Below are 24,500 nucleotides of genomic sequence, written 5' to 3'. Positions count from 1 at the left end.
AAGGGCTAGATTACTGTTGTTCAAAGCAACAAACCAAGCATTTAATCTAACCTTAATCGATGTAAAGCAGTTCATCATTAAATAAGCATTTTGTACAACCACAATTGCACTTTACAAAACAAAAATCATACAACATAAAATTGCTTAGAGTCCAATTTACAACATATTGGTTTCAATATCACTTTTACAGAAGTCTGTTTTGCAATAGAAAACGAAAAGGGGAAAAAAAAGATCATCAGTTCCTGGGCTAGGTGTTGGGACTTCTGCTTCCAGGTGTAGTCACTTTTGCCAACACATCTTTTCCCCTTCAAGTAAGGTGGAAGATGGATGTTAGGAAGGGTCACTGTGGGTAGGGTGCAATTTCCATCGGGATGGATGTAAACTCCAAGCTTAGATGGCAGTTTTACCACATATCATCGGTTGATGCAGAGTCCTTAAAGAAAAGAGAAGGAACCCTTTAAAGTCTGGAGCGCCCAAAATTACAGCAGTTTCTGGATAATCCAGACTGAAAAGGGTAGATACGGCAATAATTTTAGGATTCAGGTGTTCTTTATGTTCTGAAGAGCTTTGCTCTGGGAACATTAATTTATGAGCATTTAACAAGGTAAGATACCTAATACACAAAAGCTATTTAGGTCACCCCTAAGTATACCCCTGAACATAAAAGCAGATTATTTTCAGGTGTCAAGAGTTAAAGTTTCAGCTTCTGCCTTAAACTAAAAGTTATTCACACATGTTCTCCTACAGTTTTTCAGTTTTCCTATCCCATAAGGCAAGCTAGAAAGCAGGTTTCAGTGAAATCAACAAAACATCCTGAGAATTTAAAATCTAGGTACTCTAGTAGAAGTATCTTTTTAGATGCTATTAATAGAAAATAGATATTGTCCAACTGTCATTCACCTCTTTTCCTTAGTCATGTTTAAATGCTGAAGAAGGCATTTCTGTGCCACATGCCAGTTCTGTGCAGATGAAGAACGGCTTGACTCACCAGATGGAAGACATCACCTGGGTACTAAAGCAAGCAGCAGCTTCAGGTGTTCAGTATCTGATGTAACTCAGCACTTCATAATCACAGTACTGATATGCACTACTACTGCCCCCTTTATTTCTCCAGATAAAGATGGATTTTTGAAAGCAAAGCGTTAAGAGATTTAAGATTTCTAGAAATGTTGAAAGTAGCTAGGGGAAATGCAAATTTAAAAATAGAGGCAAGAAATGCTTGTTTTCATATAACTTTTAGTATGTTTTATGTATAACTCTGCAAATTAAATTGCAGGGTTTGATATGTTTACTGAACCCAAAGGCACCTAAACATCTTGGGTTTTGTGAAAACAGGGACTCTGGCTTTAATCTCCACCACCTTGAAATCTTCAGCTGTGCAGGACTTCAACTGTGTTTAGGTTCCCTGAACCCTAATTTCGGCTTGTCATTGTGTTGAAACCACAGTTAATAGCAAACTTCGGCTAATTTAACAAACCAGCTTCATAACTTGTGGTTTGAAGTTGGCTGGATGTTCAAGCTAGTTTGCTACAAATCACGTGGTCAAGTTAAAGGCCAAAGCCTTCTTGCCTGTCCACTCAAGGAGGTGGTATGACATGAAAACACTATCACTGCAACCACCAACTTCAAAAATGGTCTCTTCCAGCGCATTTCCCTACTCCTTGCCTTCTCTCACACAGCTGGGGGAGAATTAAGAGATTTTGCTTTCCATTTGGACCAATTTGGGATTGCAAAGTCTTCTAGCATGGTAAATTGTGTCTGGCACTAGCTATGGTGGATTTCAGACAAGCAAAATTCAAACCAGTGTTTCTAAAACAGGCTCATTTAGACGGATCACGTTGGTATGAACAACATATTTGTCTCCAAATGACATAGAAAACATTAGCTGGCTTAGTGAAGGCTTCTGTGGTCATCTTCCCAGTCACATGGGACAGGGAGAGGAGAGTGCATGTTCCTAAATCATGTCCCACTAAGCCAGATATGGGGAACCTTTTGGTCTACAAAGATCACTGAATTACAACTTTCATCAACCCTGGCCATTCTTGCTAGGGTTGCTAGGAGTTGCAGTTCAGCGACACCTGGAGGACCAAAGATTCATCACTCCTGCATACTGCACCCCAATGCAGTCAGCAACTAAGGAAGGGTGGCTATAAGAATAGCCTGGGGCACCCAGCTGCCACTTTCTAAAGAACACTACTTTCTAAAGAACTAAAGAACATGACTTTGAACATGCCACTTTCTAAAGAACAAGACTTAGGCTCTTAAATAAGGTGGCATTTTTGTGTTGGTAAAATACGGCATTATTAGTATTTTACATGCATCTACATTTGTCAAGATGTCCTGGCTGAATAATTGTAAGCAATCATTTTGAATGTTGCTGACCTAGAAAAAAGTTATGGTATCATTCCAATTATTAACAGGCTTTTCTTTACGCTTCTGAATTTGAGGTTGCTCACTTTTGATGCTTCTGTATACAGTATACTGATGTTCAAGAGAAGCCAACTGGGAAACTGGAGATTATCTTGCATAGCAGTCAAGTCATTTCAGTTTGGTTGGCATCCTCCACAACAGAAATGACAGGAATATATCTATTTCACCTTTTAAGATATTTAAAAGCCTTGTGTTGGAAGTGGGCAAATTAGAAAGGCTTATACTATGCATAAAAAGCCCTCCAGTAACAGACCATCCACCAAGAATCTTCCAGTACTTTTAAGACGAGTTCCCCAAAGAGGCAAGTCACTCAAAAGCACAATGCATGACCAGCCCAAGCAACCTAATTTCCTCCACTGACTCCATTTTGTCTACCCAGTTACATTGAGCCTGGTGCAAAATGCAGTGAGGTTACACTCACCCGTGCAGTCTGAATTCAAGTACTTAATCTAGGACCCTCGTACCTACGGGACCGCCTCTGCTGGTATGCCCTGCAGAGGATCTTAATGTCCATAAATAGCAACACTCTAGTGGTCCTAGGCCCTAAGGAAGTCAGATTAGCCTCAACCAGAGTCAGGGCCTTTTCAACACTGGCTCCAGCCTGGTGGAATGCTCTGTCTCATGAGACCAGGGCCCTGCGGATCTGATTTCTTTCCACAGGGCCTGTAAGACAGAGTTGTTCTGCCAGGCCTTTGGCTTGGAATCAGCCTGATCCCCTCCCCCTTTTTCCTTTTCCTTCTGCGATGAAACCCCTATTTGGAGACTTCCCTGGCTTTTTTCTGGCCCACATAGGACCAGTCTGGGTAGTTAGCCTTGGTGAAGATTTGACGTTTTCTCCCCCAAACAGTTTTTGATCTGGACTTCCACTGAAATGAGGCTGCATTTTAAGTTGTATTTTAACCCTGTTTTTAAGTTGTATTTTAATCAATTGCTTTTATACCTGATGTTAGCCGCCCTGAGCCCGGTCTTGGCCAGGGAGAGTGGGATATAAATAAAATTTATTATTATGGTTATCATCATCATCCTGGATTTGGTTTCTCTCCTGGCTGCCAACCTCACACCATGAGCTTGTTTCTATTGCTCTGCCCTTTATTCTCCTTTTTCTGCTTTTTTCTAGCCTCTGCAAAGTGCACCAGATACAGGGTGATAAGCTATCTTAGTCATACTCAAAGCAGTCTCACTGAAATGAGTGGATTTAAGTAACTGAACCCATTCATTTCAGTGGTTCTATTCCTTGTACAACTTAGTTGAGCATCACCACTGCCATGATACAAAGAAAACCCTTCTGTAGAATTATGTACAAAAGTTATGCACTGCATTAGAAATGTGCTACTTTGATGTAAAATCAATGAGGACTTTGATGAGACAATGTGTGGCTACAAAAATGAGCCAAAAATAAAAGTAGTTTTGAGTATTAGAGACTTCTCAACCTGTCCCCACTACCACACAGAACAAGCACACAAAGTCAACAATAAACAATAAAAGGTTAGCTATTGTGTAGATGCCACCCTTATGCATGAATGCAGAGCTAAAAATGTTTTCCTTTCAACTCCCCAAGAACCTTTCTACAAGTGGGAAGGGTAGTGTGCATGTGAGGTGTGTTATGTGCCAAGGAAATAGCAAAAAAGTGCAAGCACATGTTTGAAACAGAAGATGGGGTGCGTGTGAAAATGAAGCGGAAGAGTTGTGAAAATTAAGTGGTGAAACAAAAATGCCAAGATTTTCAGTGTATTAGTCACATAGCACTGCACACGGAATAATTCAATTATGAGATGGGGGGAAGCTAATGGCTTGTCCACCAATGCTGCAGCCACAGCAAGAACAAACTGGGTAGCCCAACTTGACACAAGAGGAACCAATTCCACTTCTGACAGCCAAAATACATTGCCATTCACATGCAACAAAATGTTTCTTTCTGCAAGCATTTTTACAGCTACAATTCAAATGGAAGGCAGCTGTGCATTGGGACTCCCAATGTCAGTGATAAACAGGTCTCACAAATCTGGATTTCTTTTTTTTTGCTTTAATGAACATAATACATTTTAAGCACTGAAAAAGCAATCATTCAACTAAACTTGTGAAAATGGTCAGTAAGGACAGGCTGACAGGCTGGACAGCACTAATACTCACAGCATCATCATTTCTATAAGGATTCAGTCTGTTATAAACTGCTTCAATCACACTCCGTCTAAAGCAAGCAAGAAAAAAAAAGGTTTTAAAGATCAGCATTTTCCAAAGGACAATTGTCATCTGAAAACAGATTCTCAAAACAGAAATACCTTTTAAAAAGGAAAAAAAGAAAAGGAAACCCTTATTTATATATAAAAAAATGTGTGCCATCTTTCTGCAAACTGACATTCAAGGTAGTTTACCAGAATTCCATAAGACCGCCAACACTCATAACAGAACACACATCATTATACAGAAATAGATAAAAGCAGCAGCTTAACCATTTTAGTAGTAGCCAGTTGACTATCGGCAGACCAAACTAGGTAGGGCAAGCACAGCGAAACAAAACAAACACTACAGCAAATTGAACCAAACTACTGGAACTACTTACCAAAATCCCAAATAAGGAAAGCAACATTTATTTTAAAAGAATTAATCAAGTACCAGAGAATGTCAGCAGAATGAGAGGGCCAAGGATGAAAGCATAGCACAACTAGTTATCTGCACCCAGTAGGGCTTGAATTCCCAGCAGCCCCAATACAATTATTTCACTTGAAAATCCCATGCTCAAGCAACTGGGCATGTCTTGAACCAGGGTTTGAATCCCAGTACAGATGTGGATGAAATTCCCAGTAATACCCTTCAGTACAGGAAAAACTGGGGCTTCACTAAAGGCTCATCCAGACAGAAAATTCCCACAGATGGTTTGGAACTTTACTGCCAAACTAAGATGAACAGAAAGAACCCCTAACAGAGATGCAAGATTTAACACCCTCAATTCATCTCTGGTTCAACTGTAGTCAAAATATCCTGTATCTCCGTGCCCAATAGCCTAACATCTAAAATTCTCAGAATGAAGAAAGATTTGGCATTATAGCCTTGATTATGTTGTAATACTAGACCTTTTTATTTAATTATATTTTAATCCACTTTTCTACCAAAAGATAAATTCAAGTAAACTTAAGAATTAAAGACTCCTTGATTTTCTTCAAAATATTAACAGGTTAGGTTCAAAGCTACCAAATTACAAAAAACCTAAAATTGTAACAGTTCAATATGGAGCAGACAATAGCATTTAAACTCCATTTTGAGAAGCAGTGTCTAAGCCGCAGCCTTTCTCAACCTGTGGGTCCCCAGATGTTGTTGAACTACAACTCCCATCACCCCTAGTTAGCAAGGCCAGAGCTCAGGGATGATGGGAGTTGTAGTCCAACAACATCTGGGGACCCACAGGTTGAGAACCACTGGGAGAGATAGCTGCTTATTGAAAGGCAAACTTCCTTAGGCAGGCCTTCCATGGCCTTAGTACCAGTACAAAAAAGACCGCCACCATTTGTGTCCACATATCTGACAGTGGATGGACAAAGGGCACAGTCTCATCAAATGATCTTCTGGATGCAATGGCTTCATGTGAGAAGAAGCAATTCTTAAAGATACTCTGGTCCCAAACCATTTAGTCATAAAGCAGTGTTTGAATTGACCCCGGAAGCAGATTGGCAACTGGTGCAGCCTGCATGGTATCAGAAGTTTTGATGCGTTACCATCTGAGAACGGCAACTATGACCTTGGTGAAAATGCAATACCATAAAAACCAGCATTATACATATCAAATAAAAACTAATTTGTTTAAGCCAGACAAAACATATAAACATAAATACCTAAACCATTAGAATCATACACTTAGAAAGATTTAAAAGCGGTAAATATTTAAGAACTTCAGTTAAAGGATGAGGCCACTCTTAAAAATAGCCTGACCTTTCTTCAGCTGTGGTATGACACAGGTTTACTTTTAATTTTAGAATCCACCCCCCAGTCTGCCACAGGGTATCACGCATGCCTTCATTCCCATGTTTAATATAATTCAAAATTTGAAAGAAAAGGTTGGGGCTAATAGTCGTAATGCCCCTTTAAAATTATTTTGGTGCCCCTCCCTTTTTAAGAGTGGCCTTATTTAAAGAATATTAAATCAACAGCAGATTTACGCAGGTGTAAACTCACTTGCTTGCCAATTCACCCCCTGGTGGAAGGTTTGGGATGCTCTCTGTTTGTAAAGTACGCATGACGTGGACTAAGTCTGGCACTCCTTCGCCCTGCTTCTTTATGATCTCTGGGAATCAGAAGTACTTTCTTTGTAAATTCAGTCCAAATGCAATTGAAAAGATTTCAACATTTTACTTTATATAAGACAGACTAAGATTTCAAAACCTTTGTCATATTGAGTATTGTATTTAGAGTGTCTCTTGTACCATAACAAAATAAGCAGGTTGGATAAAACAGTTCTACCTTGGCATCTTTGCCATGTATTTCCTACAATAACACTTTTGGAAGCATACAATATATTAATCTCATTAGATCATTATCTAAAAATATCAATGATACTCTTGTAGTACATTGTAAGGGAGCTTGCTCTAAAAGAACACTGAGATCTTAAGTGCTTATACTGCCTGAGAAGAAAACAAATTAGTTATAAATTGATTTCACAGAAAAATGTAACAACCATTTTTAGTAAATGAAAATGATACACTCCAACAGACCAATTTAAGAGTTTTATAAACTGAAATATGAAAACATGAATGACATGATAGGAAACATACTATCTTGAATAAAAATAGAGTTGTGAAACAACAAAAGATGAACTGCACAGTCTCTGTAGGGAAACAATGCTCAAACTAATTTGTGCAATACTTAAACCCCATTGTATGAATTGTTGAAATAATCAAGAATCTGATTTCAGCTGCAGCATCATTTACTTTCAAGCAGTATTTGAACACCAAGTATTTGAACACTTCAAACTTCTCAATCCATCTTCAAATCAATTAACAGATAATGTGAATTATTCAGAGAACATCAGGTGCCAAGATTTTAAAATCTCATTAATGTAACAAATCATAGGTCAGATTTTCAAAAGTGTTTTAGACCACCAACTTAGGTTGTTTGTTGATTTATAAAATAGAACTATTAAAACTGACAATATTAGGATATGAATATTTGCCTTTGAACAAGTCACACCACTGGTCCATCTAACCCAGCAGCATTCTTCACTGAAAGTAGCTCTTCAAGGTCTCAAGCTCAGGTTTTTTCTACTCTATCTTAATAAATATTATAAGATTGATGAATGTTAGATAGACAGGGGTCTTAAGAATATTGTGGCTTTTTCAGAGACCTTGATTAAGGAAAGGAATGGATTTATTGAAAATTTTTCGGAATTATGGGAATGGATTTGCTGACAGGATAATTAAATTAGAAAACAGAACGGGGAGGTATGAGGAAGTCGGGAAAAATAGGTTGAGAAAATAAGAATGGAAATTATACTTGTTGTTTTTTGTTTGTTTGTTTTTGTTTTGTTTTGTATTTGTATGTTTATAATGGAAAATTTAATAAATATTATTTTAAAAAAATACTTTGCTTCCTGATAGCATTTAACTGACGACATTAGAGGGATCAAGCTTGGAAACTTTCACTTGCAAAGATTTCATTTTGCAATCCAGTAAACACCTATTATTATAATGGATGCTTTATTAGGCATACAATAGCTTTAATTAAAGTAGCAGTTTGGTATATTGGCCAGCACACTTGAGACTTCATGAAAACACCTGTAAAATGAGCTTGATGAGAAGTGCAGTTTTCTCAAAACTGCATGTAGTATCAATGTAGCACCAAAAATAAAATAAGGAATGTTATGCTACCAAATTTAACTTTTTCAGTTTATAACAGCAGGCCACATGCAGACAATATGACACAAGAACACAGCTAGTGGAATAGGAGCACAAAAAACAGATTTTCAGTAACCTTTCAGTCCCTGCAAGTTTTAGCTCAATTTGTAGGCTTAATATATAGTAGCCGATAGCAAATAGTCGGGGGGAAATCTTGACAGCTGTCAAAGTACATAGATATCAAATTTAATTCCCTATAAATGCTTCTCTCTTTTTTCCCTTTTAAAGAAAGATTAGTGAATAGTGGCCAGGATCTGAAGAGCTGCTTAGGCAAAAGCAAGGGGCTTGGCACTAACCCACTGAAACCATCTATTCTCTTCTCCAAGGCCCACACATCCATCACAAAAGCAGACTGCTTGGGGAGGGGGGACAGGTTCCCTTGATATCACATTGATAGCTGCACAGTTCTATGGATCCTGGACAGTATTTCAAAGCAAATACTTTACTTTTTGTTTTGGCTAAACATTTTGAAGGTGAAGTACTAAGGCCAGAATCTGTATTTTACCATCAACTATTTGTGACAAAGGCTTCTAATACTGAAACTGAATAAAGAGCAAAGATATCAGATTTATTTTGCCAAGTTCTTTTATTGTGAATTGTGAACATCTAGTATAGTCTACATCATTCTAATGCTATGTTATGTTTTGTACAAAAATAAAGGGATTAAAATTTATCTGAACTACACAGTTCAATAACCTAAAGCAACAGTACATTTAAAATACATTCTCCACTAAAATACATTTATACTCAATAGAAATATATGTACAATCCACAAATTATTTATGGCACAAATGGAACCAATCCGTTGGCCTTCATCTTGCAATATCTTTTTGTGTCCATGCATATTGTAGCTTCTCATTAACTTAAAACACTTTCTCAAACTGCAGCACAAGAAGATTAATGAAAGACAGATGAATAGTGTTGACTTCAACTGCTCTTATCTAAAAGGAGGCTGTGGTTTTAGAAGTCTGAGAAACACTGTATTTCTATACTTGTGGGAACATGTTCTTGCATCCAAAGATCTACTTACTTCCGTCTTCTAAATGAGAGAAAATATCTATACTGAAACATTTGTTTTACTGAAGATATATAGTCTACACCGAGGTGATCACACTCAATTAATTCATTGAAACACAGACATTTAAATAGTTATAATAGTAGACATACACCTATTACAAAACGTATTTCAAAACAGTTTCCCCGCCCAATCCTTAAAAGTGCTGCATCTGTGCAAGCTCCACAAAAATTAACAATAGCTTGCACCGATGGAGCAGCTGAAGGATCTTAGTAATGGAAAGTTGAGGGTTTTTGTTTTGAAGATTTCGGCTAGTCCCACAGGGTTGGATCCAGACCTGCTGTGCCATGAAATGAAGAGCTCCCTTTCATTTGCAGAAGTGAGTTGGGTCCAATGGAGGTTCCTACTCAACAAACTGGACACTCCAATGGGGAGACAGTGGGAAGAAATTTCCATCAATTACCCCCCCCCCCCGCCCCATACACTCTATTTTTGTGGCATACCAGAATGCCAATGGGGGGGGGGCGGGAAAGGTGAAGATCACCTCTATCTTTTTCCTACAGTGTATGGAACTGAACTCTGTGCAACTCCAGATCCAACTCATTGTCTGTAAGCCTTGAAGTATTTTTTGGAATAAAATTTTCAAATACGTAGTTTATATTGCAAGTTGCAGGTGGGATTAGTATTATTTACTACACAATTACAGCTGAAATTGTTTGACACTGATATAAAATAAAGTAGAACAGACAGCAGAATTCATAACTGCCATAGGTTTTTTCCTAAACTAGTCACCAACATAGCTCCTTCGCAAAAAGAAACAAAATTGAATGGTGAAATTAAGTATTTTCCCTAGTACGTTGGGTCAAAAGTACAAGCTCTTAAGCCTGGTCGGGCTGTAAATTAAAATGTGTCCAATCTTCTCACTTGATTTACACCATTTCAGTAGCCATATAATGGTAATACTGTTTTCAGCTACCATTTTTAAAATTTCAATTTGATTTGTACAGTGCAAAATTGCTTACAGACAGGCCTGTGCAGAGCTCTTCTGAGGCCTGGGGCTGAAGTCTTGTTAGAATAAAGTTATAAACTCAAACAAAAAAGCAGTCAGTCCCTGGTCGGGGTCCCTGGCCAGCTTAGCTCTCACCCAGGTTCCCCCCCTTTGCATGGGCCTGCTTACAGATCTTCATTATACAAGTCCATTTTAAAATTATAATTCAAATTTCAAAAACACTAACTTAGGGCATTTTAGGGAGATTGCAGTAACAGATTAGTAAGCACATTTTGTATTATTCAACAGTTACATAGTCAGTTCTATTTTCCTGTGAATTTATTCAACCAAGTAGTTCCGTTAGCGCAAGAACTGTGCAATAGAACTAGCCCCCGCGTCCCCTTCACAGCATGTTCACCTCAACCTTCCAAAACAGTTTGGGAGTCAGTACAGAGGGAGGAGTAGGGGGAAGTTCTTTTGTGCAATCGAAAAATCTTACATATACGGAACTACTTTGTTGGATGTTGCACATAACCAGAAGATACTGGGTTGTAATCCAAAACTGTATGAGAGGAAGGAAACTTGTGCCACGGATCATTCCCTCCCGCCCAAGAGCCTCACTTGAGGGCTGGAGGACCCATCAAATTTTGCAGGCTGTGTCGTGTCCAGGGCAGCAGTATTTGAGGAAGGGGGGAATTGCCTGAAAGCTGATTCCTTTCACTGCAGCTCCAGATACAGCCTACCAAAGAGGCTTTCTGGGGGAAGAGGGTACAAGGGGCTGCAGGGGGGAAGAGGTAAAGAGAAAGATACAACTATAGAGTTGGCAGGGGACTCAAAGTTAGTTTATTCAACACTGATACCGGAAACCCATTACCAGAGAACAATGGGACATGTTGCCTTCCACTCACGGCACACTGAATAGAAACAGGCATGCCTGAAACTCTGACAGTTTCCAGTTCAGAACCGGTCCAAGAATGCCTAAATTGATCTTTAACACACCTCAGTTTTTAAAAGTAGGATAGGGAAATAATGCAAGAAAATGTAAATGACAACGCTGTATTAACTGGCAAGCTCCCTTTAAAACTACTCTTGCGCCAAATCCCCAAACTGCTTTTTGAACTCAGGAAAATTCAAAGAGCAATTCAAGAGGACTAAACAGAAAATCTTCAAAATGCTGAGGTTTATTCACAGTGCCCTTTGGATCGCAGCTATGGCATCTATTCACAAATTAAAAGTCGAGCTAATTCCACTTACACAAAGAAAGAACTGTAAGGTCAAGTTTCATTTATGAACATGGATTTTGTTACACACACATACTCATCAGTGAAATGGTTTCAGTCATATGGGATGATATCAAAATAAGCTTATGCATACAAAGTGCTTCCACACTTATATAGATGAGGACAGATGATTTTCCTTTCTTGCTGTACCTCCTCCTATCTATCAAATACTGCTTGGATGCCCAAACCTTCCTAAGCAACTTTTCAGGAGGGGCAAAGAGCTGCAGTAGAACAAGCTTTTTTTTTTTGCAAAATTCTGGTGCAGTTTTGCCACACTTTGCTTTGGTTCCCAAGGATGAAAAAGTGTGGACAAACAAGAAAACACAACTATTATTTTCTGATGCCTCTTCTCATTTAATCTATTAGATATTGATGGGCATCTTACTAGGTCATTACAAACGTAACATTCCTTGCCCCCAGTTACCTTCTGAATACTACATATGCCACAATTTGTAACATTTATGGAAAGTGACTCCAAAGCATGAATATCAGCGGCCACTAACTGCAATTCTCCCAGTGTAAAGAGAATGTGCTGTAATAGGAGCAAAATAAGAATTGCATCACTACCACTACTGAGCATTTGAATAAAACTTTCAAGAGTTCAAAGTGCTTCACATTCATAATCTTGCTGTATTTCTTACAACCACCCCATAATATCATTCAATATTATGATCCCTCTAGTTAAAATGGAAGGGAAAAGGGGTCAAGAGTAGTAAGTTCATGGCCAAAATGAGATTGAATCAGAGACTTCCTAATATGTAGCTCAGTCTCTTAGGTACTACATGACACCAACTCTCAGTAAACAAGCCATTGAATCAATTCAAGATGACAAAATATTAAATAAACAACATTTATGTTCAGGACAGTTAAGCGTCTACAGAATAAAAAAATAAAGTGCAAGAGATTTTTTTAAACTCATTCATTAAAATGGCAGGCGTAAAAATATTTCATGTTAGTGCATGGGACTTATGACTTCAGAGCCTTTAAGGTGTAATCACCTTATGTTTAGGTCCATTACACTATATTATTATTATTATTATTATTATTATTATTATTATTATTATTATTATTATTACCACCACCATAATCAAATTTATTGGTCACTTTTTTGCCACAGGCACTCAGCAAATTCAGTTTTTTAAAATCTAAGTTTTACTTAACTCAACATTCACAATAAAATGGTTTCTTTATTTTGGAAATAAACATATATTACAACTTATAGTTTCAATACATACCTACTAAGTCCTGTTGAACATACTGGAACATCTAAGGAAACATGCACAGGATTGCACTGCACATGTTCAAAGGCACTATAATACAGTGTGGAACACCTTTCAAACTCATACTTTGAACCAGAACCAGTTTTGAACCATTTGGCACAAAATTATATGAAATGCAAAATACCAGATTAAATTATCTATGACAGTACTGATTTCAAATTTACTATTACACAAGCATAACAGATATTAATAAACTATTAATTTAAATTTGATCATATTATGATGGCTGTCTTCTCAGCAACCAGGATCAAAAATTGCTTACAGTCTAGAATTATTGCTGGCAAAATAAATGTTATACTCAAATCTTTCTGCAGTGTAAGAAGAATTGTCAAGGACACCTATTTTGACAGGACGTACTACACATATCCAAAAAGGCAAGAAAAGTACCTTTTTGTGAGGTGTAATGCTGAATGGCACTTAAGAATTTAAGAAAATGCTTATAGATGCTTAGGAATTAGCTGTTGGGCATTTGTTTAGAAATAAAATTACTTATTTTTTTTTAAAAGAGCCACCTTCTACTCTGGTTTCCAGGAACTTGTCCAGCTCTGCTTCTCTCTTCACTGCCTCTGGTAATACCTTTGGTGCATTTGGGAAACAGATCAATATCACACTCATGTTGTCTCGGCTTCCCTGAAGTGGGAGGGGTGGAGAAAAAGAAAAAGAGTTTGATGAAGTTCTATTTTGCAGCATAATATTCACACAAGTCTGACAACGTTCTTTACATTAATACAAGAAAATGCTAGTAATCCTAACTTTCACCAATTAATCACTCCAGCACTGAACGTAAGCAAGTATCCATTTGCTTCTATAACTCTTGTTCAACAAAGTCACTTTGTTCAAAGCTTACATGAGTTATTCTGGCTCCCCTTTTGGCAAAATACAGATTGCAACTGCAATACTAGTAACACAACAAAGCACACTGAGTGATAATATTAAAGGCATAGCCTCCAACTTCTTGCATACTTTTTATGAAAGTGAAGGTTAAGGAAACAAAAGAGGAATGGGTAGTTTAGCTAAGCTACAAAATTGGCCTAAACTAGATACAACAGCTGTTGCATGTATCTTTCTTTTGACCTGCTCCCACCAAACCTCCATGATACTAATTTTAAGAAAAGTGTGGTGGTGGAGAAAAATTAGTAAGTAAAGTTAGAGTTGATGTCCAATTTGGCTATGTGAGATCATTAGCTTAAAATAATTTACCAATGCACATGTTTTTCTCCAAAGAATGTGGAAAGCTGTTTTATATCATCAGATGACTGGTCCATCTCGCCTAGTATTGTTCACACTGACTGGCAGCAGCTTTCCAGGTTTTCAGACAGGAGTCTTTTCCAGCCGTACCTGGAGATGCTGAGGATTGAACCTTGGACCTTTGGATGGCAACATGTTAACTGCCAATGAGCTACAGTCTCTTCCCTACATACAAAATCCAGCAACCTAGTAGCAAAGCAAGTTAGATTTAAGCATGTGTGTTCAATATTGGTCCCAGAGAGTCAAACGCCAGCTAAAATTGTGAATGACAAGGTACCACTTTCAACACCAGCTGTATCCATCGTTTGCCAACACTACAACTAATTATACACATTTCAATATATCCCACATAAAACTTCTGGCTACCTTATACAAGCAGGTGTCGACTATCTCATTGCAAACTCTTTCAAGGTCATCAGTGACTTCAAGCCTTGATCTGACAAATTCACACAGCTCTTCATTTCCCATAACATCCCAGATGCCATCACAGGCCAGTATGATGAACTGATCATCATCTTCTGATCTCTCAATTTCATAAACTTCGGGCTCAGGTGAGACAAGCTGCTCTGTAGGGCCTTTCCCATGGACACATTTGTAATCAAAGTCTCCAAGTGCTCTAGACACAGCGAGGGAGCCATTCACACGCTGAATCATGACTGAACCACCTGCATTCTGTATACGTTCCTTCTCCAGTGGATTATTTGGTTTGTGATCTTGCGTAAAGAAATAAACCTTTCTGTTTCTACAAAGTAATCCTCTAGAATCTCCACAGTTGATAAAATAAGTGTGCTGAGGAGAAATGAGGACTCCCACAGCTGTTGACCCGCTTCTGTCCGCACCATGCTTCTTCTCAGAAAGTAGCCTCATTTGTTCATCAATCTGCAGAAAACCTGTTCTGATTCCTGTCTTTACACTCTCCACGGATGGCGAAGCTCCACGGCCTTTAAAATCATGATTGCTTGTGATGTGATCTAATAAATGCTCGCAGCAGTATTTGGCAACTTGGGATCCAGCGTGTCCATCATACACAGCAAAAAAAGACCACCCGTCAAGTCCATTTGGTAAGCCAATTACAGCTGTATGCGCATCCTCCATCTCAACTCGCCAACCTTGCATGCTACTTAGCCCATAACGTAGTCCATTGCCCTGCCCTTGGGCATTGTGCTTCTCCATCTTTGGCTTATCTAAAAATGCTCCCATGATGTCTTGTCCTTTAAGATCTGCAGAGACAAAAAGATCTGCTGTTAAGCTATTTTTAAGACAGTTAGCAGTTTAATCATATGCTGAACATGTTGCTTAAAGAAAACACGAACCTGAACTGCAGTGCTTACTGTACAAAACAGACAGAATATGTTTAATTAACGGGGAGCTGAACTGTTCAGCTTGTGGCTTTGTGAACTTCACTCTTGGGAATAGTTTGTGTATTATTATAAATATTTAAATTGTTACTATGCAAGAGAATGGCTTGCGCTTTATTAATGTGGCTTTTATCAAAACATCTGCAGTAAGTGTAAATAAATCAAACCACAGCTCAGACTCTTAAGAAATAAACAAAGCTCAGTGGATTCTTGGTTGCACTGTACAGTAATATTTTCAGTCACCCATTTGTATACCAACACACCAAACCCAGATTTAACTAGATCCATCTTGTCATGCACTTGGCCAGTAACCGTCCTGGAAGCTACCTGGAATGGAACATCCCCAACTGGAAAACAAAGAGCGTGTGTTTGTGGTTTTGTGTGTGTGTGTGTGTGTGTGTGTGTGTGTGTGTAGTGGTGATGGTGACTATACTGGACCAAAATCAATTTACTGGTTTCAAGACTGTTACATTTTGCCCTGTTCTGTGATTTTTTATGAAAAGCATGCTATAAGACCCCTATATAAATGAATAAATCCATTTATTGCCCATCTATGGTAAAACTAATCTATAAATACTGGGAAATCTACATAAATAATTTTATCTTATCTTTCAGTGAGTAGATTTCAAGGCTGCTTGTCAATATCCTTCTTAAACTGTGGCACCTGGAACTGGGACAAGGCAGAACAGAGTGGTACTGTTACCCCCCTTATCTGGACACTATACTTTCTGTTGATGCAACCTAGAACAAAATTAGCTTTTATTGCTGCTGCTTCACACTGTTGACTCATGTTGAACTTGTGGGTTACTAAGAACCCCTAGATCCTTTTCACAAGTCAGCCAGGTATCCCTCATCTTCTATTTGTGCAGCTGGTTATTCCTGCCTAATTTGTACTGCTACATCAACAACTGATGTGCTCCGATGGGAAAATAAGAGGACAAAATTGACTGAACTGGGCTATGGACATAGTTGTGATAGAAGACTGTAAATCATACTTGCATCTGCTTAGCATCATTAATTTTTAGGTTTTTGTGGGTTTTGTTTGAAAGAGCACAGCTTGTACTAATCACAACAGGTAAATGGTAATGGCACACTCTTCCAGTATATCATACATCTTTAAGTGATGTTTTTCTTCACAGATTCTCATTGTTTATTCTACCTGAACCCATTTTAGAAAGAAAAAAAATCTGTATTCATGCCATAGGTACTGAAGATGAATAGTTATTGAAGGTTTTCCAAAGAAATCTTACATCTATTTAAAAAAGAATGTATCTTATGCTTAACACATAAAGAAATCTTTAAGCAATCATACAAATTCCACATTATATACAACACCCTAAAGTGCTATAGTGAAATAAAAATATCCAACTATGTTTCTGTCATCTGCAAATGGGGATGTGCATACAATTTCAACTAACAACTGTACTGGATTGCTTTGAAGCCTCTAAAATATTCTGAGTAAAGTTCACATCTTTTAGAAAAGTAAGAGTTTCGTACAAGATGGCAAAATCTGTAGCTCTCCCCTCAGGAAAAAACCTGAATGCAATGCATCAAATATTCAATCAACCAGGCCGCCAAACATCTGCAAAGTCACAATATACAGTACAGTGGTGCCCCGCAAGACGAACGCCTCGCAAGACGAAAAACCCGCTAGACGAAAGGGTTTTCCGTTTTGGAGGCGCTTCGCAAAACGAATTTCCCTATGGGCTTGCTTCGCAAGAAGGCTTTGCTCCCCACCGCCAGCATTTTAAAAGCAGTCCGGGATAGCAGGGAAGCGCTTCCCGCTATCCCGGATGGCTTTTGAAGGCAGGCGGGGGGGAGCAAAGACTTTTGCCCCCCGCCCGCCTTCAGAAGAGGTCCTGGACCTCTTCTGAAGGCGGGCGGGGGGCAAAAGTCTTTGCTTCCACCGCCTGCCTTCAAAAGCCGTCCGGAGGCTGCCCCGGGAAGGCAGGCAGTGGGGACAAAGACTTTTGCCCCCCGCCCGCCTTCGGAAGAGGCGGGCGGGGGGCAAAAGTCTTTGTCCCCCCCTGCCTGCCTTCCCGGGGGCTTTTAAATCGCCCCAAGACTGTCCCAGGGCGATTTAAAAGCCTCCGGACGGCTTTTGAAGGCAGGTGGGGGGGAGCAAAGACTTTTGCCCCCCGCCAGCCTTCAGAAGAGGTCCAGGACCTCTTCCGAAGGCGGGCGGGGGGCAAAAGTCTTTGTCCCCCCTGCCTGCCTTCCCGGGGCGATTTAAAAGCCCCCGGACGGCTTTTGAAGGCAGCTCTGCGTTTCTCCGCTCTCCCGGGAAGGCAGGCGGGGGGGGGAGCAAAGACTTTCGCCCCCCGCCGGCCTTCAGAAGAGGTCAGGGGACAGACTGTCCCCGGACCTGGTCTGAAGGCGGTTTCCATAGGAACGCATTAATTGATTTTTAATGTATTCCTATGGGAAACCGTGCTTCGCAAGACGAAAAACTCGCAAGACGAAAAGACTCGCGGAACGAATTAATTTCATCTTGCGAGGCACCACTGTACGTTGCATTCAGCCTTAGGATCATATGTTGTGCATGCCTGGCATGACATGGTCTCCCACACAGTGGAATATGAATGATCTTCGGATTTAACTATTCTATATAGATTTCAGGCGAGTTGTCTACATAATTAGGAAGTAACCCTGCTTGCTGAACAGAGGTAATAACCAGGGGAATAACTGGCCACAGACCTGGGTTTGGGGATGAGAACATAGAAGAGCCCTGCTGGAGCAGAGCAAAGGCCTGTCTAGTCCAGCATCCTATTCTCACAGTGGCTAACCAGCTGTGTATGTAAAGCCTTTATTGCAACAGGAAACACTGGCTGTAGCACAGTGAGGGTAATTAAGGGACACTATTGTCATAAAGATGGAAGAACAGGAAATAGAAGAGAGAGATGAAGCAGAAATCTCTGGGGACAACAGGTTTAGGCAGGGGAAAGAACAAGTACAAGAGCAGGAAATGCTGCCTGAATATGCTGTTTCATGTGTCTTTTTTATTATTATTCCTGCATTAGATCTCAGAGTGATTCTATTTGAAGAATCTTTTGTAAGCAGCTTTGGAGAGCTTCTCAGGGCTATAAAGCAGGATGTAACTATTCTGAATAATGAATATATAATACCAGGGAAATACATATGACTCTTAAGAGCTGAATTTATCTATTCTGAATGTGGAGCAAAAAAGTATGTAATTGCTCACAGACTGTTGAAGAATTAATAATAATAATAATAATAATTCTACCGAACACATCTGGCTGGGTAAACGATGTTTGATAGGTTCTTATCAAGACCCCTTTCTTTTATACCCCTCTCCTTTTTAAGGAGTCAGCAAACATATTTTAATCCCTAAGAACCAAGCCTAGACAAGACTGATAAAGAACCAGAAATTGCAGACTTTTGGAGATGCACAAGCCACCAAGCCTAGCACTTCACTGTCCAGAGACAAGACTGCAACTTTCAAGCAAAGCAATCATTCAGTATTCCCTCATATCAACTCTTTCTCATACCCAAGATTGAAACATAGCTCCATAACTAGATCTTGTATATCATAATAGCCAGGAACATGAGCTGTGAACAGTCTCAGTTGAATTATCACCTACCTTAGAAAAGTTTTAAGCATTACCAAAATATGAGAAGAGCAATGAATACTTGAAAGAAACCATATAAACATTCATATAACCACAGAACACAAAGGGAAATCTTTTAAAAATATGCCTCAATCCCTTATTAGCTAATATATTTATCTGTCTTTTAGCGAAACAAATATGTTGAAACTGTCATTGCATTGCCGTTCGCATCCTTCCCAAAAGTCTAAAGTGGTTATCATATGAATGCAATTCCTCTAAATATAAGGGCTGGGATGCAGGTCAAATAATACATGAATGAATACCTGGCAGTCTCTTTTTATATCATCATGGGGTTATTCAAGAATGAAGGCCTTGTGCTTCACAGACCTGCAAGACTCAGGGAGAAAGTCAGGTCTGTGCATACACAAGCCCACACACTCCTCATTTTGCAACAGGCACCCTGCAATTCTTGGGTGAATCTGCTCTGCTCCTCTGCCCCAAATCACTTACATGTCCTAGTTTCTCCTATGGGTTACACACTGTACTCACATGAGGTTCAAGTGGAAACATGAGGCAAACACATAAATGGTCAACACAATGGCACAATTCACTTGTTTCCAGGAGACACAAGTACAACCAAGTCCACCGCATATATTTTATGAAAGCGGGGCTTCCATCTGATCTGGTATGGTGTTCCAGAAAAGAATGTCATCTAGAGATTTATTTATTTGCAGGATTTTCTCTAACACTTCAATAAATGTTTCTAGTTTACAGGAGATGAGTTAGTTGCTGCACTCCTCAGGGTGGCTATTCTCCAGTCTTGGGGCCAAAAATACTTGAATAACCAAATATGATTTACACTTGCCATGCAAACGAAGTGTGTAAACAAGAATCTGACCTGGTCTGCAGGGCAAACAAACCACACCTTGCTGTTCAGATTTAACAGAAAACTATGATTTCCCACAAACCAAGAAGCAGCAAATGAAGTGGAACATTGAGGAGTATTTGTTTGTGTGAGCAGAGGACCTGTTCCACTTAACACAAGGCTAGGGAATCTTTCCTCCTGGGACGGCTGCATCCGTTCAGGCATAAAATGTGTCAGGGGCCACATACCAGTGATGAAAGGGAGTGCCACTCCGCAGCCACACACCCCATTCCATCAAGTCATGCTCACATGCAAGCACACCCATTCATTCTCTTTCACACATACCATCTATTCAATTCACACATAAGCCCCTCACTACAATTTGCACTGAGAAATAGGCTCCTATTCGTTTCAATGGATTCTCTCCCCCCCCCCCCAACAAGCAGGGGGTTGATCCAGATATAAAGCCTTGCTGGGGGAGTGTAAGAGAGACTTTTATCTTTTGCCCCTTACTACGTCACAATGTAATCCAACATGGTCCCAACATTCACTCCAATGGATCATTTCTTTACAAAGCAAACAGCAAATACCAATCCTGATTAAAGCCACATCAAGGTGCATAGAGTTAAAGCCCCACTACATCCCCATGCCAGAGTCCCAACCCAAATTTGGCCCACTGTGCTCAGTATTTGCTACTTTTCTGTGCTGGTTGAGGATGAACAGAGAGCAGTAGGGACCTCAAGGAGCAGAACCACTCTCAGGCACTATACATATTGTCTCCACAGTATATTGCTTTTTACCTTCAACAATATTTTTTTCATATTTTATCATAGGTTTTTGAACTTTGTGTATCTAATATATTGTATAGTAGTGATCCCCCTACTATCATGTTTTGTTATATATTGGGGTCAGTTATTCTGCATGTAAGTTAGTATGAACGTTCTATCACCAGCTAAACCAGCGCGGCCCAACTTTTCAAACCAAGTGGTTGCAAGAGTACTTTGGCATGGAACCTGGAGGCTGCACACAACTTGGTTTTTTTTGGGGGGTAGGCTGAAATCTGACGTCCCCCCCCCAAGCCCTCATGCTGCCTTCCGAAGTGTAGATACGGTAATTGAAATGCCGTTCTTTGGGAATGATGTGCAAGGCTCTGGCAGGTTCTTAAGAGCCCTCCAACCTCCTTCCAAAAGCTGGAAAAGTGCTAACTAGGCTTTGGAGAGGTAGGAGGACTCTAGGACCCTGTCAAAGCTTCCATGCCTCCTTCTCAAAGCCCAGAACCTCACTTACCCACAAGGCTTTGAAATAACAGCACAGGGGCTGGGGGCCAAATGTTGTTGAGGGCCATCAAAAAGGCCTTGAGGGCTGCATGTGGACCTTGGGCCACGAGGTGAACCACCCACGGCTAAACTATGACTGTTGCCTACTGCCTGCCCATAGGCAACCACCATATTACTCTTAATATTTCGAGTATATGTGGAATAGTACCAGAGTATATGGGGGTTTGCAGACAGATTGCTTGCCTTAGGGAGCTTTCATTAAAAATATTTATTGTGGGGAAGATAGCAAAGGAACGGAAAAGAGAGGCAAGGTTCAGAAGGGATGATGTGAACAATGGAGTTATTCAATATTTTTAAGACTCAAAAGGGTTTATAAACTTATCTTGATACATGTTGCAAGAAAATTATGTGATGATCTCAGAGTGTTTATACGGATTGATTGATTGTTTGTATCTGTATATAATGATATTCATTACTTTAGTATTTTATATAAGTAGGCAGTAAAGTTAAAACTGCTTTCACAAAATTAGTCATTAAGCAAGAACTTTAATGGCAAGGAATGTTTGACCTGTGTAGGGAGGTGGGCTAATCTTTTATGTGCAGACTAGTAACTTTTTTGCCAAGGTGATTTGCAAGGATAGAGTAAGTCAAACTTATCATACTATCCACAAGTCACCTATAGTTCCTGCTCAACTTGACCAAATAGAAATGATATATTAAAGTGCATCACCTCTAATTATCATTAGTATTGTCATGAAAATGCATCCCATTCTACTGTTGTAGTAGCAAGGTGGACTAAGTGCTTTGGGTCTATGTTCTCAGATCAAAGAACTCCTGTTTCACATATCAGAATAATACTGACTTTCCCAGCAGTTGCCTTTCAGCTAAGAAGCGTACACCAAGTTCTTCACAAGAAAGTGCACATGTACCCTTCCAAAACAATTTACTGCTTATTTCTGGGTAAACGCCAAACAAGTGGGTACAGGACATGAATGAGAAATACTTTCTGGATATACAGCAGTGGGAAAAGCTTTCAAAAGTAGCAGTGTGTGTTTTCAGAAACCATGTTTTCCCCATGACAAACCACATAACGTTTCCAAAGTTAACATCTGTTTGTTTATGACAACAGTTCACATGCTCTTTTAATGTAGTGCTAATGATGTCAGCGCTCAGCATTTCGACTCATACACAAATCTCCAGAAATTATTCCAGAGAGCAGGCCTCTTGAATACAGAAAAATAACTATGTTTTGCTAATTTATTAGCACTCTCATGATGGATAAAGTACCCAACAAGTACTACCAATGGTATTGAAATGTATATAACAGAGACCCAAATATTTTCAGTGTTGCACACCATGCTATAAAGTGAAGTGATGACAAATTGTTATAAAGGGTATAGCAATGACTGCATGCATGCTTTCTGGAGGCACCCAACATCAAAAGAATAAATATAGCCCTCTAAAAGCATACTAAGACAGGAAAGCGTAGGAATAGATTGTCAATGTCATCACAGTACAAGATCAACAGGATGTCTTAACAACTTTGTTCAAGTGCAAAAGTGTAAGTATACAGTGGTGCCTCGCAAGACGAAATTAATTCGTTCCGCAAGTCTTTTCGTCTTGCGAGTTTTTCGTCTTGCGAAGCACGGTTTCCCATAGGAATGCATTGAAAATCAATCAATGCGTTCCTATGGAAACCGCCTTCAGACCAGGTCCGGGGACAGTTTGTCCCCCGACCTCTTCTGAAGGCCGGCGGGGGGCGAAAGTCTTTGCTTCCCCCCCCGCCTGCCTTCCCGGGACAGCGGAGACTTCTCCGCTGTCCCGGGGCGATCTTAAAATGCTGGCAGGCGGCAGCGAACGCTTTGCTGCCGTCCCCCAGCATTTTAAAAGCCCCCGGGACAGCGGAGACTTCTCCGCTGTCCGGGGCGATCTTAAAATGCTGGCGGGCGGCAGCGCTGCCGCCCGCCAGCATTTTAAAATCGCCCCGGGACAGCGGATGAATTCTCCGCTGTCCCGGGGCGATTTAAAAGCCCCCGGGAAGGCAGGCAGGGGGGACAAAGACTTTTGCCCCCCGCCAGCCTTCAGAAGAGGTCCTGGAAGCGCTGCGCGCCTTCCCCTCTGTTCCCGGACCTGTCCTGAAGGCTTGCGGTGGGAGGAGGGCTTTCCTCCCCACCGCCAACATTCAGAATGCTGTTCTGAATGTTGGTGGTGGGGAGGAAAAACCCTCCTCCCACCGCAAGCCCCGGGAACAGAGGAGAAGCCCTTCGCTTCTTGTCCTCTGTTCCCGGACCTCCCACCGCAAGCCTTAGGACAGGTCTGGGAACAGAGGAGAAGGCACGCTGCGCTTCCCCGCTGTCCCCGGAGATTTCCCTATGGGCTTTCGTCTTGCGAAGCAAGCCCATAGGGAAATTCGTCTTGCGAAGCCGCTAAAAAATCGGAAAACCCTTTCGTCTTGCGGGTTTTTCGTTTAGCGAGGCATTCGTCTTGCGGGGCACCACTGTATAACAAACACCTAGATAAGTGGCCAATAAAGTGGCAAAAGTTAGATTCTGAACTAGCTAGTAAGTTCTGGAAACTCAAATGTCAGTTGACTATCTGAAGCAAACATATATTCTGTGTATGTGGTAGTCATGTTTGTAGCCCCTGAAGGCTTGAGGCTCAGGTGGCCTTGGTGGCATGGAGTGCCTTCCATCAGCTTCAACTGGTGGCCCAACTGCACCCCTATCTGGACAGGGGAAGCCTAACTTCTATCATCTATGCTCTAGTAACCTCTAGGTTAGATTACTGCAATGTGTTATACGTGGGGCTGCCTCTAATGATGGTTTGGAAACTAGGTGGTGCAAAATTCAGTGGCCAAGCTGCTCACCAGGGAAAGTCAAGTTGAGCATATAACATCAATTCTGGCCCAATTACGTTGGCTGACAATTAGTTTCTGGGCCCAATTCAGAGTACTGGTTTTGACCTATAAAGCCTTAAATGGCTGAGGACCACAATACCTCAAAGACTGACTCTTCCCATTTGAACCAACCTGGACACTGTGATCATCATCTGAGGCCCTCCTTCACGAGGTCATGAGGGTGGCAACATGAGAGCCGGCCTTTTTTGCTGTGGCTCCCTGCTTGTGGAAGCCTCTCCCCAGGGAGGCTTGCTTGGCATTTTCATTACGTATATTTAGGCACTAGGCAAAAATGCATTTTTAAATTGTAAACCACTCTGTGATCCTCAGATGAAGGGTGGCATAGAAATTTAGTGAGTAGTTAAGTAGCCTCCCTAGCCTCCAGGGGTGGGGATGGTAGAAATTAATTGAT

At 40.4% G+C, this 24,500-nt stretch overlaps 1 protein-coding gene across 3 annotated transcripts in view; it reads right to left on the bottom strand.

Moving 5' to 3' along the window:
• Positions 1-352: 352 nt before the first annotated feature.
• The window catches only part of PPM1A (protein phosphatase, Mg2+/Mn2+ dependent 1A), a 35,331-nt gene continuing 11,183 nt past the window's right edge, over positions 353-24,500 (bottom strand). Inside the window, exons 2-6 of one of the 3 annotated variants that reach the window (XM_081914159.1) lie at positions 14,490-15,343; positions 13,388-13,505; positions 6,598-6,706; positions 4,561-4,618; positions 353-505 (exon numbers count right to left, since the gene is read on the bottom strand). In XM_081914159.1, coding sequence (XP_081770285.1) covers positions 458-505; positions 4,561-4,618; positions 6,598-6,706; positions 13,388-13,505; positions 14,490-15,323 — 1,167 coding nt within the window. In that variant the 5' untranslated portion in view covers positions 15,324-15,343 and the 3' untranslated portion in view covers positions 353-457. Of the gene's footprint in view, positions 506-4,560; positions 4,619-6,597; positions 6,707-8,874; positions 9,352-13,387; positions 13,506-14,489; positions 15,344-24,500 lie in introns of those variants that run through there. The other 2 variants (XM_081914160.1, XM_081914161.1) reach the window with 2 other exon arrangements.

This window comes from Podarcis melisellensis, assembly GCF_964234715.1.
Source record: "Podarcis melisellensis genome assembly, chromosome: 1".
Classification (NCBI taxonomy): domain Eukaryota; kingdom Metazoa; phylum Chordata; class Lepidosauria; order Squamata; family Lacertidae; genus Podarcis; species Podarcis melisellensis.
This window is presented reverse-complemented; position numbering and strand designations above follow the sequence as displayed.